General features: G+C 42.8%; 1 protein-coding gene across 4 annotated transcripts in view; it reads left to right on the plus strand.

The window, feature by feature from the left end:
- Positions 1 to 20,530, plus strand: part of COP1 (COP1 E3 ubiquitin ligase) — a 162,275-nt gene that overhangs the window by 80,352 nt on the left and 61,393 nt on the right. For all 4 annotated transcript variants that reach the window (XM_083157267.1, XM_083157268.1, XM_083157269.1 and 1 more), the window contains 3 exons: positions 5,911 to 6,054; positions 11,431 to 11,539; positions 13,554 to 13,635. In XM_083157267.1, the coding sequence (XP_083013393.1) occupies positions 5,911 to 6,054; positions 11,431 to 11,539; positions 13,554 to 13,635 (335 nt within the window). The remainder of the gene's footprint in view (positions 1 to 5,910; positions 6,055 to 11,430; positions 11,540 to 13,553; positions 13,636 to 20,530) is intronic.

Consider the following 20,530-nt stretch of genomic DNA (forward strand, 5'->3'; position numbering starts at 1 on the left):
ACATTCATTCGAAAGACTCTTAAGTAAAGTTCTTAACTTTTTGCATGTAATAATGCCTAATTAAACAACCCAAGGCGAACAATTTTTAAAAAGGTACAATTTATAGTTTTCTGCCTACTCCTACATGCTGTTATACTGTATTGCATATACCTGTATTTCTATAAGTATTGTGTTTCAGGAAATTGAATAATACAGTACATCTTTTGGTATTTGTGTACTATCACGGCTCCCATCTCATTGCATACCATAAGGCTTAAGATGGTATGCAATGAGATGAGATGTGCTGCGATGGGACCCGATCTTATACAATTTAAAATTGTATACCATTGTATATGGCATACGATGAGATGAGATTTTAAATTGTATAAGCACACTAATGGGTGCTTTCAAGGTCAATTGGCCCCCCTATAAGATTTTTAATTGTATAAGCACCCAAATGGGTGCTTACAATGTTAAATGCACCCCCCACATCAACGCCGTCCTCCGACCTTTTCCTACCCGAACTATCCATGTCAGCGTGGAGTTGATTTTATATAGTGTGGCGAGTGGACGCGTAATACTTGTAAAGTATTACACGTTCCCTCGCGGGGCTCGCTTCGCTCGCCACGCTTCGGGCTCGGTGGCTCGCTGCGCTCGCCACACTATATAAAATCAACTCCACGCCGACATGGATAGTGGGGGTATGAAAAGGTCGGAGGACGCGTACTGCCGCCCCTCGCGGGCTCGCTGCTCTCACCGTGCTTCGGGTTGGCATTGATAGTGGGGTGGCGTGGGGGTGCATTTAACACCATTAGGGTGCTTATACAATTAAAAATCTTATAGGGGGGCCAATTGACCTTGAAAGCACCCATTAGTTTGCTTATACAATTTAAAATCTCATCTCATCGTATGCCATATACAATGGTATACAATTTTAAATTGTATAAGATCACATAAGATGGAAATCGTGGGAGCCGTGATAATACACAAGTACCCATCTTTTAAAGCGCAGCTTTACATAATACACAATGACTCCACAGAGAGATGTACAGTATAGATCCATGACAGAGTATGAAGCGGCTGCAACTCCAAGGTGATGGTTGTACAGGTACAATGCAGCCCAGTGCCACCCATTGTCTGTTTCTATGTAGAAGAGGCTCGTTGCAATGTCCTGTTTAAGCTGACGATAGAACACAAGGCAGTGGTTTGCTCTGATGACCAAATGGTCTCATTTGGTTGCGGACGTATTGGCCATATTGAAGCTGCGTCTGTCAGATTAGGTTGTTACGAGTTGGGAACGAGCACCTATGTGGCATTGTTTTGTTTTTTAAACTCTTTATTTATTCAAAAGAAAAGAGCTGGACAGATAAATGCAATAATATCAGAAAACTGTTATCCTACAGCTCACAATTTTTAAAAACATTATATATATAATAAAAATAAAATTAAAAAATGCAAAAGACTAAAGGCCCCCTTACACTTGTCCAACTTATTGTCCAACTTATTGTCCAACAAGTTGGACCTGATTGACTGGAGATTTATCCTATGTGCAGGAGGATCAATCTTTTGGTTAGACCAAGTGCGCATGGGATTGTGCATTGGGTCCTACACTTCAGGCACAATGGCATGTACAGTAAAAGCAATTGTAAGATTAAGGCTGGAGGGAGTATTATAAACAGACTGTAAGGAGGCCAAGGAGAGGGTGTGGTTTTTTTTTTTTTTAAATAATAATTTCTTTATTCATAAAAATTGAAACCTACAATATGAGCGATATGTCACATAGATTGCAAGAACGTCTAAAAGCCATTATGCTATATCGGTGCTGGTATTGTGTCCTGTGCAGCAGATGGCAAGGAGATTATGACTCCCTACATGCGCTTACCTGTAGGTGGTTATCTAGCTCTTACCTGTAAGGCATAGGTGTCAAGCACAAGGCCCGCGGGCCGAATCCAGGCCGCCAGACCTGCTAATGTGGCCCGCACAGCCGCCGCCATCTGCTCGGCATAAGGAATTCCTCTTTTTTTTTTTTTTTTTTTATGTGTGCCGTGCGGGGGGTACGCGGCGGGTAGCGGTGGCTGCACTGGTAGGCAGCAATGGCATGTGTCAGAAATGTAATGTATGCAGCGGCAGCAGCAGCGCAGCGCCCTGCACGTCTACATCCATTCCGGCCTGGGACTGGTCTCGTGTAGCCTAGCAACAGACAGCCAATCGCAAGGCTGCCTGTTGCTGCTATGAGACCGACAGGAAGTGATTTTGCTCTGAGGCTGTCAGGCTGAGCACCCGGCAGGAGGAGCAGAGGAGCGACTCGTCACTGGAGCACCAGGCACAGGCAGCCAGACTCGAGGTAAGTAAATTTAAGGGGAAGGGAGCCACGGACAAAACATCCTCAACTACAACAGGGGCTGGGGGCCGCACAGCACAATTAAATATAAGGGGGGGAGGCTGGAGCAAAAAAAGTAAAAAAAAAAAAAGGGAGCACAAATGTCAAATTAAATAGGAGGGGGCTGAAAAGTAAAAAAAAGAATGAGGGCGGCACAAAAATATATTTATATTAGTAAATAAATGGCCAGCCCAGGGAACCAGGGAAGTTTTTTTTTCCTAAGGGGAGTACCAGGACATTTTGTGTATATAGAAATAAATTACTTATTAAAGTCACTAATTTAACTTTGTTGGAGTCCGAGAGTGATGCTGTATATATATGACGATTATTATCTAATAGAGGTGGCATGCTAATAAAGACTGGACACATAGTCCTAAAGATACAACCGGCCCTTTGAGGGTGACCAAACTGCCGATGCGGCCCCCGATGAATTTGAGTTTAACACCCCTGCTAAGGGAATGCATTGTGTATTGTTATGTGGCTTGTCATAGCATTCCTTTACTGCGTTTCCCACCCTGATCTCCGCAGTAATATTTCTCACACACTCTCTGCACTGTGGTCAGGATGCTTTTGCTGGTGCAGCCCCATTAGCTGCCACCCATCCATCCTTTCTCCTTCCATCACAGGAACGTATGTCTCTACCACCCTGCTAGCAAGAAGGATTGCTGTGGATATGGCAGAAGAAATACGCACAGCCCCCTGTCACTCTGCTCCCTCCGGCACAAGCAGTCTTAAAAGGGATTCAAGTTACTTTCAAGCCTGTCCACTTCTCCCCCCTCCTTTATTAACATCATTCTTCCTCACACTGTGAGCCCTACTACTAAATCAGCCTGGCTGCAATGAGGTGTCATGGAAAGCTAATGGAGCATTTCAGCCAGGGCACCGGAGGAGGGGGCCGAGTTACAGAAAAATAAAGACGGCGTTAGATCGCCAACAGACAATTATGTTGTGCTGCGCTGACCTTCAGGCAACGGCACAACACCGGTTATGTGGGCATGTCAGAGCTCAGATTGCGTTGGCATTATGCAAAAATGTACCATTGAGATGATAAATGTGTATTTGAGTCAACGAAGATTCTAAGGCCCCCATACACCTGAAAGACTTTGCACCCAATCATACAAACTCAAGGGATTGTATGATGGATTGTATGCGGATTGTGTTCACATTGTATGCAATGGCGGCTGCAGGGGGTTGGAGGATGCTGCATGTTGGGATTGGGAGCAGATTACGTGTGCTTTTAAGCACATGCAGTCTGTCATTAGATGGCTCATACGACCAGTGTCATGTGACACTCCCTCCTGGCTAGCGGAGAAGAGGGGTGTCTCATCCATGCGGCCAGCGGCAGTGAAGACACTGGGGGCCACAGAAGTTTCCAAGCAGAAGATGGGCGGGTGGCTGAAGAGAGCATTGGACGTCCTTTTGCTCAATTCTGTCAATGATCTGAAAACCGTTTTCAGAGGATTGCTGCATTAAGGCTATTTAATAATGGAGTAGCGCAGCAGATGTGAGCAGATTGGTAGTTGCTGGAAAGCTGTACATTTAAAAAAAAAATTAAACCGTATTTTTGGTACCTTTTGATACTAGTAGGCCAGCCCCTTATTTAAATGAAGCTACAATCATACCATCATGCAGCAGATGGACTGTGAGTAAATAGTATGTCCAAAAACCACCAAGGGCTGCCGGGTAGTTGAAGGGAAAGTTGGACACAATCCTGGTTGTAAGCAGGTCTTTCAGATACAGATGGAGCCAGGGGGACCTGCCGCCCCGACCACCCTCCCCGAACTGGGCAGCATCTCCCTGAAGTGGAGACTGGCAGGGAGACTCGTAGTACGCACGTCCCAGTCCCTATCGCTGGTGCTCGCCAGAGAAGGCAAAGGATGAGCCAGGCTCCATCTGTATATGACCACCCTTCCTGTCTCTCCTTAACAGGTAACTTTTTGTTAGCGTGTCTCAGTGGTTCCCAAATTCTTGCTTAAACACAGGTTACTTAATAAGTCAGTATGATTTATACAATCTTTGCACACACATGGATATCCAGAACACCTGGACCAGGTTGATTGATGAGTAAGAGGTGTCTGCAGTTTTTTGTGTTGTGAAAATGTAACTCATACCCCTTCCACACCGCACTTGTTAAACGGTATATTGCTGTTTTTTTTTCCATTTTAAAACGTTTAAGGCTGCAGTGGGAGAGCACCAGAGTTCATTTACCGGTTAAAGATAACCGGTATTTCAAAACGTTTAAAAAGCAGAGTCCTACACGTTTCAGAGCCGTTTTTTATGCAGTAAAAATGGCTCTGAAACGGTATTTAGTAAAAACAGACTACAGACCTGTGATAGGCTACTGCAATGTGAAGGCTCAGACCCGTTTTAAATACTGTTTCAAAATACCTTTTTTTGAAACGTTTAGGCAGTGTGAAAGTGGTATCAGTCATCGATCCAGTGTTGTGTTTTCGTCTTGAACACTTCCTGCTGCAATCATTTAGTATCTGTGGCTTCCTGCTTGCTGTATTTCCCTGGTCACATCATAGTTCTTCCCATATAACCCTGTGCTTTCTATATCCAATGTGTTACTGCATGCTACACCCTCTAGTCCGCCCTTTTAGAGGGTGGATTTTAGGGTAATGGATAGTTTTGGAAAAAGGATTTAGAGTATAAGGGTTGAGTTGTTTTTCGGGTTGTAGAACTTCGTTTTAAAAAAAAGGATAATGTGTTTAAGAAATTTAAGAATTTCCATTTAAAAAAAAAACTGCATTCTTATGTCTTGCTCTTACCCAGAGCTGATGCTATTTGAGACCTCCTAGAACTTTGACAACCCTTTCCACCACTTGGTTGTCCCTCGTATGGCATGCGGGTAATGTGTTTTAACCAGCATTGATCCTGAACGTATTGGCGTCATTTGCAAGCCATGGTTCATGCTCACGCGTAGGGGAAGAATATAAATCTTGGTGTAGTACAGACTTTCTCTGCAAAACAATCTGGTTCACAGGAACTGCTGAATCGACCCCCCTGTTTATAAGAACAAGCTGCGAGTGGGAGAGATTGAATATATGGATTTAGCAGGGACTGTAATGCATGGGACCAGTTAGCAAACTTTAAATGGACTCTTGTGCTCACTGGTTGTGCAATTCATTTTTTTTAAGATAATATAAATTTGTCAAGAGCGTTTTAACTTGAGATCATCTGTGGCTGGCGACTAGGAAGCTGTGACATGACATAAGACTGTGTGCATTACATATCGGCATCATTTTAGGTTGTTATTCATCCATATGGATTCTGCATGTGGTAGAATTTGTTTTCTTTATATATCACATTGTGTTTTATTAATGCAATCAGAATACAGCCTGAATGCATTAGCAGGAGTCAGCAATATTGTCAAGGTTGTTTTGCACATTTGCATTAGATTAGTTCGTTCGTTGTTCATAAACAGAACGCACCGGTTCTAACCGAAGCATTTTATTCTTTTCACATTTCTATCACTAATAGGGATTGTATTTATTGGTAAGACGTTTATATCTGTCTAAAGATAACTGCGGACCCTCCTTCTATTGCAGCATAGAGTTTGACAGAGACTGTGACTACTTCGCCATTGCTGGAGTGACCAAGAAAATCAAGGTGTATGAGTATGGTACAGTGATCCAGGATGCAGTGGATATCCATTACCCAGAGAATGAAATGACTTGTAATTCCAAAATCAGGTAGGAGATTTATATCCTTATTTAACATATTTTTTTTTATTGTTTAGTAAAATAATGACTTCGGGTTCTAAAAGTAGCACAACCTTAATATCTGACCCAATGGCTGCCATCCATAGATTTCTGTGCCGTGTAACTAAAGCTTTGTCTGGTTGGCCTGTCCGCCACTCCCGCACGTAAATACGTATCCATAATTGATGCCTCGCTTATTTTGGGGAGGTTTCAGATCCCCACACAGATGTAGGATTGGTCTTAAGAGCACTCTGCTTTGTCAAACCAGGGTGACTGGCTCCTCATTAGAGAAGTTGCTATGTACGCATTGTACACTGTTATCAAATCATATTTTCATTGCTAACATTAATAGTTTATTTAACCTTGGTTCATATTTAGCTAGTTGCCTTTTCTTGTGTACAAATAAACGCTTTTGTATTCAGCGCGCACACTTATGCTTTGACTGGATTAACTCTAATAATATACCAGTATATTTCTTCCTGATGGGTTTTTTCCTCCCTTTTTTCCATCTACGGTTGTTGCCGTAACTGTCCCCAGTGCCACCAAAGTATACTACTGTATTGTAGTTTAGCCATATGACATAGAGGCATGAGGTTCTACTTGCATTTGTTTCTTTTTTAGCCATGTGTTACTCTGGCCATTGCCCAGCACTGTGCGTTGTATGTAGTCTAAGATTGCACTTGCTAACTATTTTTTGTATTAACCCAGTGAATTAGGTCTATAAATAGGTTTGGGCTTTTCTATGTGCCTTCCTTTCAAGCTGGTTCTGATTTGATAGGGTGCATTGAACTTCGCAGTTCATCCAGTCTTCATTTACAAATCAGTGTGTGATGCATGTCTGCTCCTGTCAGTGCTGTACTGAGCACACTGAGCACTAATCTGCAGTGTACCAGCTGTGTCCCCCAGCTCTGACTGCCTCCTCTGTACCAGCAATGTACTTGGAGAAGAGCCATACACCAGCTGGATCACCCATTCTCCTCACCTGCTTCCTCGACACATTTATCCCCGTCTCTTTCCAATCTCTTATTCACAGCTTGGGCCCTGTGGGGATACGCTTCATTTTTGTTTTTTATGGCGTTCCTCCACCGCCTGTTGAAACCATGAGAGCTCTGGAAGAGTTAATGCTGAAATAAATTCAGTGTAGACTCTCTAACCTTTAGACAAATTGCGGTTCCACATATGACTCATGTTTGGATACTGTTGATTATGGTTTTTTGACAAATCATCTTGGAACTGTCTTTACATATTGCATCTTTTAACCTTGTCCCGTGTAATTAGTGGGCAGCAGTGTGTAGGCGTCAGTGGGACTCTTGGAAGAGCATCTCCATTATTTTTCCAGTTCATAAAATCCATTACTTCAATTGGGGACAGCACAGACGCTGGTACTTTTATTATAGTGTTGGATAGTGACCAGCAAATGTGCCATACTGATTATTAGAGCAATTGCTGTATAGGCCATGCCTTTCCCCACAAAGCATCGCCAGTCACACCTTTCACTTGTCAGGAACCCAGTTCCACTGATCTATACCGTGTCCACCATAACAGAGAATTTGGGATTTGTCTGCTTTCTCCTGCAAAGCCAAGACCATATAGGGTGCCTTTTCCACTTGAAGGGGGAGGGGGGTAGAATTGTAATGTTTAGGGGGCGTAGAATTGCGATGATCCCTGTCTCAATAAAAAAAAGCCTCATTATACTGTGCGCTTCTTAGGACAGAGCTATTTTTTACTTGCGATGTTAGAAATTATTTGTTTTAGATGTATATGACCTTTATTTAGGTCCGTTCACTACGGTCGCATGGGGACCGGTGTTGTGTTACTGCGTGTGGGCATTTCTGCCATGTGCATATGCAGGGTGCGTGCACCCACTGGGAATACTTAGATCGCTGGGTGCATACACCCAGGACAGCGGGCAGCCCCATTAGCATATGTCAACGCCCGTAAAGCATTTTGTGGGCGTTTAGTGAAAACGCTGGGCGTTCTCATGCTAATGGGTCGTGTCATGGGCGCTGGGCAGCTGACATCACCTGATGTCAGCTGCCCGCCCACTTCCTTCTGCCTCAGAGCAACGTTACATATGCGTGCATGTTCCACATGATTCGATGGTCGCTGACCATTGAATCATGTGGGTGTTCCCGTGCACGCTGAGAATGGATGTTCATGTATTCATCCATTCGCCGCTAGTGTGGAACGCGCCTTGTAAATAGTGCTGCAAAGCTCGGTTAGGTTGACTCGCAAGCATGCAAATTCACATCCGAGCGAATCAACCAGACTAACCCCATAGCAGGGGCGTAACTAACTATTTAGCGACCCCCCGCCTCTTATATTTGATGCCCCCCCCACACACACACACACCTAACCTGCCCCCCCCTTCTTACCCGCGGTCTGCGTCTCACCCGGCTCTCTGTCGGGACCTTCCTGGCGTCACGGTCACGGCCGGCTCCTGCTGCTACAATGGAAACGGACGCTTAGAAAATGGCTGCCCCCATACTGCAGACAGAAAACTGTCTGCAGTATGGGGGCAGCCATTTTCTAATTGTCAGTTTTCATTGCAGCAGGAGCCGGCCGGGACCGTGACGTCAGGAAGGTCCCGACAGAGCCGGGCGAGACGCAGACCGCGGGTAACTATAGCCCCGCAGCCCCCCTGGCGGCGCCCCCAATTTCTCTGTGCACCCCGCCACCGCGGGGGCTGCGGAGCTATAGTTACGCCACTGCCCCATAGTGTGGTGTCCAGTGCATGAGAAGGAAGCTGCTGGTCTTGAATCCACATTGGGAAGGTTATAGAACCAGCCCCTGTCTATCTATCTGTATGTACTTACTGTTGCTTTTTCTTGTTTGGGTTTGTAGGAGTTTTTTATAGGAAGAAATGTAAATTTGTGCAGGGAGGGGGGGGTGTTTAGTTTTCAGGTAAACCATCCTAAAAAGATGCCAAAAAGGAAGTCTTTGACAAATCTTTTTAATGTCTTTCGCTGGGGAACGGTTCATTCAGCTGGATGCCTCTTGCTCACAATAGATTGGAGGATTGATGTGAAGAAGTAGCACCGTACACAACTCTAACCACTAACTCATTTGTTGGTTTTAGAAACTGAAATTCGGAAATGTTCCCTTTCACAGAGCAGTTTCCTTGACTTTGTACTTGGCTGGCTATAAAGCACTGCCTGGAGTGAGACGTGCGAAAGTCAGGAATTTTGACGCATGAAATACTCGCAGGCATTAGACCACATTTAAAGGGACTTTTGATGACACTGAATCGCAATGCAGCGATCATTTCTGATGGGTTTTAATCCCAAAAACATTAATCTGGGCAGTTCAAAACACACCATCTTTGGGTTTTCTGCTCTCATTAAGTGTTGCCTCAAGTGATTTCATTTAATTTCTGAACCTAAGGGATTACTTTGTTTTTTAAATAAAACTTACATACTGCAATTTGCTTGTTTCAAAGTCGCTTTTTGCTAGTTACCTGCTCAGTAAATGTTAGTTAACCTAAAATGCATTTATGCATAAAGTTTTTAAATACAGAGATGTCACGGAGGGGGGAGGGGCCCAGCCGCATCCCATCCTGTCGTCCCCCCCCCCCCCCCCGCGCGCTTTCAGCAGCGTATTGGACTTACATGGCGGGGGGCGGCCCGGGGGATGCACAGTGACTCTCAAATTGCAGGGCGCGCGGCTTTAGGGTGCGCAGCGGCAGCAACCTGTAAAATGTACATTGCACAGTGATTGGCTGCCAGGCGGCCACTGTACAATGATTGGGTCCCGGCGGCCTTTGCAGTGATTGGCTCGCAGCGGCTCACGCCGGCGTCTCAGTCACAGGTACAGAATCTGCACAGCGCGTCCTCGTCCTTTAGTTTTGACAACTGAGTCCCCGGGGACTGTTTTGGGGTAAAATACGCGCTATAGCGCATTTTTGCGAACCCTGAGTATAACATAACCCTACATTGTAACCGTATTTTGGAGCTTTTGTGGTCTTGCATCAGTTATTTAGCAGATGTTGGGTCACCTGATCTTAGTGTCATGTATTCCGTTTGACAATTAATGACCACTATTAATTCTTCCCTGAGGTTTGCATTCATGTGTCAACCTTTTCATGTTGAGCACTTTGGATCCTGCATACTTAGAACTGTTTTGTAGTACAGGTTGAGTATCCCGTATCGAGTATCTGTTATCCGAATTATTCCAAAAACCATACTTTCCAGAAAGTGGGAAAAAAACTGTTTTTTTGCTAAAGACTTATTGGGGACAACAGTAACCGCACTACTGAGGACATGATATGTAACTGGCACTATATATGTGCAAGAAAATGATTGCTTGGCATTCAAATACAGTGCCTGAGATAGTACACAAATTTTGTTTCATGTTTTGAAACCTTGTTTTTTGAACAAATAAAATATATTTGTGTGTATTTCATGTGGTTGATGTGTTTATACAGCATAAATGCAAGATACTTCAAAATACATAATTGAAATATTAAAATATTCCGAAATACGTAATAATCCGTTATCCATAATTCTGCTGGTCCCGAGCATTTTGGATAAGGGATACTCAACCTGTATTCGAAAAGCTGTTCATGTTCGTTAATTTACAACAGGGATGGGGAACCTCAGGCCCATGTAGCCGGGTCAAGTATACGGGAATTCTCACGAGAGGTCGGTAGTTCTCGTGAGATTCCTCTTAATCACCAGCAGCCGGAGACTGTCAGTCCTATTCAGCGGCAGCCGCCGGAGCGTGGGACGGCTGCAGCAGGACAATTTGTAAGAGAAATTTTTACACATGGCCCCCGAAGGATTTTTTTTCCCCCCATACAAATGTCCCTTTGCACAAAAAAGGTTCCCCACCCCTGCTTTACAAGAATAGAACCCCCTATTTGGCTTTAGCAGAGCTTCACACCTCCCCCAATACACTAAATTACTTTTCGTTTCAGAAATTCTAAAGATACATATTGAATTGTTTTATTATTTTTGTCTTGGGTTGTTTTTTTTTTTTATTTGTTTCCTGTCAATAGAACACAAAGGCCGTATTTCCTGCTAAGTTAATCCCGGGCATTAAATAAAACTCTCCGGTCAGGAGGGAACGTGCCGGTTTACCAGCTTGCTTTTGTTTCCTACTTTCAAGAAACCAATTATTTTCTAATAAATAGAACCCCCTGACGGTGTTCAGCGAGAAATGTTTGTTTTCTCTTCACACTAAAGGTAATGTGACGCCGTCAGGTGCTCGGAGCTGTCCAGTGCTGAAATGACAGGCTGTATATAGTGAGTGTCATACACAGGCCTCCCCATAGACCTGATGCAGGGGAATCTTTTTTTATTTTTTTTTATTTTGTTTGTTCGTTGTTGTGTTTTTTGTTTTTTCTAAATCTAATTTTATTCTTTGCAGCTGTATAAGCTGGAGCAGCTACCACAAAAACCTACTGGCCAGCAGTGATTATGAAGGGACTGTGATTCTGTGGGATGGTTTTACAGGGCAGAGATCCAAAGTTTACCAGGTAATATCGACACCCTCTCTGTCCACTTATCATAGCAGCCAAGTTCCTGTATACTTTTTGCTGAAGCTGTAAGATGCAGCATGTCTACTCTGCTTACAATATTATATTGTCATGCCACCTTAAGTGCTTTGTGATTTTTTTTATTTATTTATTTTTAATACTCTTGAGGACAGACAATTTTTTATTTTTATTTTTGCGTTTTTTTTTTTAATATTTTGGGGGTATTCCGTCATTGCCGTTTTTTTGCCAGTTGAAAATATGGCAATGATTCACCAATCTGTATTCAATCACGGGTGTTTTGCTCATTTTTGCGGGCGTTTTAACCCAAATCGAATGCAAATTTACCAAGACAAATGGATTTGCGGCAAATTTTGCAACCCACGTGGTTTTCACTGGTGCTGGATTTTTTTTGTACAGGCGAAAAATCCGCGCTCAGATTGAATAGGGCGAATCTAATTTGACTATTTTTCGCCTGACTTGCACTTTTGTGGGTTTTTCCCTTCGACCCCCCCCCCCTTTACTCCCCGACCCCCCTTTACCCCCCTCTTGAATTTTAATAGAAAAGAATTGCTTTAAACTGGACATACACACTAGGCTAATCACTCCATGAGCGATATCATTATCTATTCCCTGTGAACTCTCCGGCATATGATTATAGCACAAACACACTGAACTATATTGCTAACGTTATCATTCCGGGACGTCACCCGACCCCTGCTCAGAACGTGTAGTCTTTGATAATCTAGTAACATGTGACTGCATGCTCAGATGACGCAGGACATCGTTAGCAACCAAATGGAGCATGCATCGTTAATAATATAGTGCGTCCACAATATATTGTGCATATCGTTAGGATTTATTATATAGTGTGTACGTACCTTAAGTCCGTTTAGCTCAGGACCTTTTGGCATGACAACAGTTTGTGTTGGGTATAATCTATTCATTATATTTAGCAGCAAAGAAATTAAAATACCAATTAGTTATGAGGCTAGACCGCATGCTAAAGATGCTAAAGTACAATAAAAACGACATTGTATGAGCTGACTATGTATAGATGTGTCTGAGCCACAGTGTAACGTATATTTCTTTCCATCCTAATCAGAGTATGATGTGAGATAGCGGCTTCACAAGACTGCACTGATTAATTTGCTATGCAACACCTGTCTATCTGTGTGTGATTAGGTCTGAATCTGTAATCTGTATCTAAGCAGCACAATGGAACAAATATCCGCAGCATTGTTGCATTTTGTATACACATTCCGACTCCGTCACCCACAGATGTACAAGTCTCATATCAGAATTATCAGTGCAGTTCCATGAAGCGGTTTTGTCTGATCACATTGTGAATGAGATGCACATTTAAACTAGAGATGCACTGGTTCGGTTTTACTCTGTTCTCAAATCAGGATCCTATTGGCTATACAAAACGTGACAGCCGATAGCCAATACGATCCGAATTTGAGAACTGAGTAAAACTGAACCCGCACATCTCTAATTTAAACGCAGAAAGGCGCATGGCATGGGCCTAATCCTACAGGACTTGGCACACTGAGAAAGGATGTGTGGCAGTACTGCAGCATTAGCATATGAGGACACATCTGTACCTGACAGTGTGGTCATTTATTATATAATAACATATATGGGGTTATCCTATATCACCAGTGCTAATAGGTTCACCAGGAGCGATTGTGCCTGAGGCACAGGAAGCATAATCTCTGATAATCAGCCGGCGGTCCCGTGATAACTCATGGGATCGGGGACTTAACCCTGTTCCCATGTGTTATCCTCTGATTGATTGGGGATAGAGTCCATTTTGGGCAGTAAAAAACTGCCGCTAATTGGTTAAGGCAATAATGAATATCGGTCATTAATTGCAATATTCAGATGTTTTTTAAACTGAAACGGCATCAGGGCTAATAAGGTATTGTGTGAGGTGTCTGTAGTGTACAAGCTGAAGGTCTGCCCCCTTGATTATTTTTTATATATTTTTTTGTCTCCCAACTGTAAAAAACAGGAACATGAGAAAAGGTGTTGGAGCGTGGATTTTAACCTCATGGACCCCAAACTTCTGGCATCCGGCTCAGATGATGCCAAAGGTTGGTAACTTTTGGCTTTAAACTTTTAATAGACATCATTTGTGCTATTCATGTAGCCTATTCCATCCTATAGAGCAGCGTGTTTATACTAATTCCTGTAGTTCAACAGAGCAGGGCTTGAATATCATGTCCGTTTAAGTATTATTGATCTGGAATCCCAATGCCTACATGATCAGTTGTCTCGCCGGTGAAAGCTCTAGAACTGCACTGATATGGTAATGAATAGAATTAACATTCTGCATCTGCAAGCAAAATAAACCACTGCACCAGTTGTTTCATGTACAACCTAGAGGGGTGTTTGAGCTTTTTACATGGGTTCGGACGGTGGGGGGGTGGGTGCATTTGGGCGGGCTGTGTTTGCTAGTCTACGAACATACTCCACCTAGAGAACAGGTCTGAATTAGTCCCGGAGTTGGCATAGCGTAATTGTTCTGTAGAAAGTATGAACATCTGAGCCTGCACATGGTCTTCAGAAACTTTCTACCGTAGATGTATTTTTATTTTTTAGTCACGAATTTCAGGTGTAAATATTTATTTTGGTGCCCTACGATACGGCCTGTCTCTTAAGTAAAATATGCTTCATAATGTATCCAGAGAGTAGCATGCTTATTCAAGGGCATTAAATTAACTACTCTTCTCGATATCGTGCATGGCTGAGCAGCTCGACAATCAGCCAGAGAGCAACGGAAAATGTAAAGTGTGCAGCCGCACGCGAAAATTAATCACAAGTTGGATAATTTGTTCAGTTAAAGCTGTAGAGGTGCGCAATCGCTTTTGTATTGGAATATAAACAAGTTAAAATGACGTCATTTACATACAACGTAGTTCTAGAGCACTATTTATTTCTTAGACTTAGACCCAACATGTTCAGTTCATTAGTTGTGTGTAAACTGACATTGGCAGAGACTATACTACAATAATGTGCACTTATTTTATCTAGAGATGTGCGGGTTCGTTTTTATTCGGATTTACTTGATTCTCAAATCCGTAACTTATTGGCTATCGGCTGTCACATGTTTTGGATCCGGATTTTAGAACCGAGTAAAACCGAACCTATACAGATGGAGTGCCGCTCAGCCATCGCCGGGGCTAGTCATAATACCCCCTCTGGTGATTGCCGGCGGAGAGGACCTCCTCTGACTGGGAGTGTCTCACGCGCAAGCGCATCCCAGTTTTCGGGGGCGGCTGGGGGCGTGAACTTTAATGCCTTGTGTAGTAGGAGCAGATAGGTTCTTGGCAGCGGTTCCTGAACTGGTTGCCATTGGGCACAGGTTGGTGGTTCCATTTTTGACATGCCCATCATAAAATACGTGAAAGGCCACCCAGTCCAGCACATAACATATAACATAAGGATAACCGGTAAAAGACCATTAACGTTATTCAATATCTTATTTGCTGAATATTTTCAATAAGAAACTTAGCCTTGGGATGCCACTTTTCATCTGATTCCGATGGATCGGGACAAGAAATCGGATGAAAAGTGGCAAACGTATGTGTTCTGTCTTCCATTTTGATCCGATGCGCGTTCCCATATACATTGGATCACAGTCTGAGATCGGAGGTGCTGCACATAAGATCTGTCAGTTCGAACAGCTTCTCCCCCCACATCAGCGGCAAATGGGATCGCATACAATATATCGTATTCAAAAGGACCGCATACGATATATATCGAACGTGATCCAGCCACCGGGTGGTTCGAAGGGGATCGTCTGCGACTACTCAACTTTATTTGTTGTACTGACTTAGTTTCTTACACAGGTCTCATCTACAGTACTCTGCTGCCTTTTTATTAGGTTCATTTTGTTTGACCGAGCAAAAGTCTGTAAGTTTTATCATAGAGCTTTCATCCCTTTGATTGTTTGCCCACTGTCGGTCTGTCCTTCCCAGAAAACCATTCCTTTTAATTGGATCTGCCAGACCTTTCATGGAGTAACATCGGTTCGGATTATAAATAGACTGTTTGCCAAGACTGCAGCTTTTGACCTGATGCCTGTCTGACCTCATATCTCAGGCATCGGTTGTATTTGCATGTGGAGAGGAAAGTCATTACAGCCAGTAGTGCGCATTACATCTGTTGCAGTTCAGGTTGAGAGGCACCTCTCCTGCGAGCACAAGACGTCCAGCTTTCTCTGGCTAATCGGTTTTGATTGGTGAGACACAACTGTATTGGTTGCAATTACATCTCCATGGCAGCCTTTCCTCTTAGATCAACATCAGCTCTTTATGTCCTGACCGAGCACTTCTGTGGGTCTGCTTGACATGTTTTGTGAAGTGTCTTCAGGCATCACACAGGACACTGGCAGGTTAGCAATTTCAGTTTAAACAGTCTCTTGCTTCCCGTGGGTTTGCAATTGTGGCAATACTAGTCCCAGCATGTTCTTGTCTAGCATTGTTTATGTACAACAGCTTGCTTACCTCCTAGTAGATACAGAGAAATCAAATGTCAGTCGTGGACGAAGTTGCTAGCGAAATATATACATTTCTCTTGTAAGAAAAGATCTTTACGTTTGTAAGTAAGTTGTCATTATTGTTTCTAGAATGCCAGTCATGGTATGCAGCATTGTACAGCAAATGATTATTCACACCCATCTCTGCCTATGCCAGCGGAGTGTACACTCTAATCGTCCTACCCTACACACCCCCTCCCGATTTTGACCGGATGTTGATATATATTAGTATGTGTTTGCATTGTGGTAGACAACTGGAAGAATCTACACATACTCTGATTGTGCTCAGAGTTTAACCCATTCACTCGCTTGGGATCAGATAATAGGTTGACTGGTACAAAAGGTAGACCATGCTTAAGGTCGATGGGTGGATGGGTTCAAATGGTCTTGTTCAATTATTAAACCATATACTGACTATTGACTGATCTAATTATGGTCTGCCCACTGATCCACACCCATTATGTAATAATTTGGTTCCCGTTGATAGCTCTACAGTGTATAGATACTGTCAGTAGGTCTACCCCAAAAGGTCGACATGCAATAGGTCGACGGTGTCAAAATTTCGACATGAAAAAAGGTAGACACCTGAAAAGGTAGACATGAGTTTATCATGATTTTTTTTTTTTAAACCTGCGCGTTCTCTGTTTAGTCTTTCAGCATAACACATTTGGACTGGCGCATCCTTTCTGTGGTGCCAGCTTTCCTTTGTACTTCTGTCTGGCAGTGCCGCTTATCCCACCTACAGCTTCTGTGTAATTGTCTTTATTAGGCAGACATCTCTCTAGCTTGGATTTTCCTGTCAAACAGTCTTTAGCGCCTTGTACATGCGATTGTGTAGATGCATCTCTGCCATCAGTAAGCTTTGTCAGTTTTTATTTTATATATTTCTATATGTAACACAGAAAAGCAGATTTTTTCTATTGAAATAGAATTTATAACGTGGGTGGGAAAAGCTGATCGTTAAAACAGCCGCGTGAGTGTTGAAGAATGAGGACGGTATCTTTACCGCTATATACCCCAAAGGGATTAAAGTCCATTCATCATCCACATGCCAAAACACTAGATTTGATTTTTAAGTGACACTATAAAACAATAAGTACATAATGAGTTACTCGTCTCATTTGATCGGTAGAGGCAGTAAAAGTCACAATATAAAATTTTACACTTCTTACCGTAAATGTGCATCCACCGTGACCAGGTTTCATTGGTTGTCCGCTGGGCCAAAAACGGCCTAGTCTCTCTGTAGGTATCATGCTTTTGTTCGTCGCCATACAAGGCATTTCTGCATAGGCACAACACTTTTCAAACCTATTTTATTTTGTTTCTTCTTGACACACTATAAAGTTCCCCCACTACCGCTAACTCTGTGACTGCTTTGCAATGAATGATTGTTTCCCTGGGAGTGCTCTGTGCTTTGAAAAAAAATAAAAGTTTTTGGATACCATTACACCTACGCCTCATGCTAACAGCATTTTGGAAGTGTTTAATGCGGTGTATCCTGAAAACAGTTGATTTTAAACCTGCTAGAGTATTCATGTTTCCCTTACCTCTGGAAGGAAAAAGTAATGCTTGGTTACAGCAATGACTTTCAGCCAATCACATGTGGCTGTTTGAGGAGTTGAATCTAAAACTGGCACAAAGGATGAATGGTATGATCCAAGATGATAAAACTTGCATATGTGGTAACGTAGTCTCTGGACACAGATGTATATTGATGTGAAAGCCAACTGACAGGAGGCTTATTCCACTTGTTCTCTACCCTTTCTGAGACAGTAGAGCAATTTAAACAAGCATAGACCTAAGGATATCTTTACAGGGTAATAAGGCTCAAATGGTGTTTAAGATAGCAATATGGTTAAACAATGGTCAGACTACATGGGCCAAGTAGTTTACTGCCGTCAAATTTGATCATTCCGATTGCATAGGATGTGTGGCTTCATCTCTTGTAGAAGAGTTCAAGGCGTCTGAATTGTTTCATGGAACTGTCCAGTATAATGCTACATAGGCAATGGTATTTAACCCTTTGACTGCCAAGGGAATTTGTCAAAATAGATGAGAAAATTGCAAAGTAAACTGGTTTTGATTAACCCTTTGAGTGCCAATGTTGCTTTGAGAGGTCCACATATATTGGTCGATACATTTTTTTTTTTTTTTTGAAAAATACCAAAATGTCGTAAATAAATTGTACATTTTGCTATTTGCAAAATGTAAAATTTTCTGCTTGTGAGACAAATAATCATACCACTCAAAATAGTTAATAACTAACATAGACCATATCTAAACTTTATTTTTAAATCATTATTTCAACCTCCTTTAATTTTTTGGGACACTAGGGGGCAGCAGAGTCTAAATTTTACACATCAGACAGTAAACGCTGCTTTTGGCTGTTCACGTTTGAACAGCCAATCGCAGCGATCGCCCATGGCGGGGGGCATCGCTGCCCCCCCTGGGCAATGAGGGAAGATGTCTGCTGTCAGGGACAGCAGACATCGTCCCTCTGTCACCGCGTCTCTAGACGCGGTGGCACTTTGAAGTCATGACGTACATTTACGTCATGTGTCGGGAAGTACATCCCGACCATGACGTAAATGTACGTCAAATGTCGGGAAGGGGTTAAAAATGCCAGCATCGCTCACAGCGACTGTTCTTCCCATAGTAGGAGACTGAGCAAAAGTGGTTCACTCTGCTGGTAAAACAGGCTGATGGATGGCGTCGGCGGCCGGCGGTAATACGGGACCAGCATCTGTGCTCACCACCCAGCCATACACACTAGGCGATTTTGAGGTCAAAGTAGCTTAAACCGCCTAAAAGTAACCTACTTTGAGTTTAAAATTGCCTAGTGTATACGGGTCTTAAATGTGTAATTCGTGCACTCATCTCCTTACTTGATTTTTGTAAGTCCTTCCATTTGGCCTCTACCCACTAAAAGCCAGCATGAGTGCTGCCACATGTTGCATAATCTTTTCTACGCTCTCTCGGCTTCCCACTTACGCAACTTTCTTCACTGGCATGTTCCTTCTACAAATCGGACTCTAACCCTCAAATACAAAGGTCTGTGTCTCCTCCCTCTACTACTCACCTACCCACTACACTATTCCTCTAACCACCCTCTTCTACTCTCCCTTGGTCACCACCTCTTTTTTTTTTTGTTCTTCTCCTAGCTACATGCTGTGATAGTAAAACAATCTTTAACATTCTATATATGGAATATAGCTTTACCTTTGAAACCTATACCTTCATCCTGCTGTACTCTTTTTGTCTGCTCAGAGGTGTAGGAACTTCGGTACAGTTAGTGATTTATGTTTGTTCTGTCAAGACCATTTTTAAACATTTGTTTTTCTCTGTAACAAACTCTCTTGAGAATTATTTTCTTGCTGTGATTCTCCAGAGACTATATCCTGCACCGTAGCGCAGCTGGTGCTGACCATGTGACCGGAGAAGGCACTTTATTATGATTTGTAGGGAGTGTATGATTTGTAGGGAGTGTAGAGGTATTTAATTTTTTATTTTTTTTTGTATATATATTTTATACTGTTATTTCCAATGACTTCCAAGTGTCAAAATTACCTTTTTTACGTTAAATCCCCTCAAATGCACGCAAAAATGACCATCTGGCACAGTGACACTATCCATTAATGTGCATGTTACATGCAATAACGCCCATAAACCACTCAAGTGCAGCACAGTTCTTCCGACCCAGATACGTTCAGTACTTTCAGGTTTGCGGCAACAAGAGTCATCCATAGGCAAAAATGGTAGCTGTAGTAACTGGTGGACAGCTGTGTGGTGAAATAATAACATGGACGAGAAGTAATCTTACAGATGAAGCAGAATGTATTACAGCACATACGGTAGTTTGCATGGTTCAAAAGTTAGCGCCAATTAGACGATGCCGCTGTTTATATATAAATTGATCTGTGCGTTGGGACTAAGCAAGAACGTTGGATGAGATCATAAATATGGATGAAGCTTGGAAGTGTCATTTCCAGCCCTTTTGACCAAGGCATATGTGTGGAGAGGAGAATTTGCCTGTCCTATTTATTCACTTACACATACAGTACATTCCCATACAATGATAACCTCGCTCCTGCTGTTACACACACTGATCCTGTTGTGCCACCGATTCATTAGCGCTGCATTGCAGATCTGTGGATGGCTTGCGGAGGTTCAGCGGAGTGTTACAGTTCCCTCCGTGAGAGATGTCATGACATCTAGGTGGGAAAGGCAAATTAATGCCATCTACTGAATCACATTTACAAGCAGCAATGAAATGGGATGCCCAGCTACTCGGGCTAATTTCCTCTCTGAAGTCTCGGATGCAGTCCTGCTGAGATTAATTTGCTGATTAATTATCAGCTTCTCGTTTGTGTGTGTTTTTTATTTTTTATTTTTACAAGGGATAAATGCACACGTTCGAGAAACTGTATATATTTGTATCTCCATACCAG

The sequence above is a fragment of the Crinia signifera genome, chromosome 8 (genome assembly GCF_055691185.1).
Source record: "Crinia signifera chromosome 8, ASM5569118v1, whole genome shotgun sequence".
Taxonomy (NCBI): Eukaryota; Metazoa; Chordata; class Amphibia; order Anura; family Myobatrachidae; genus Crinia; species Crinia signifera.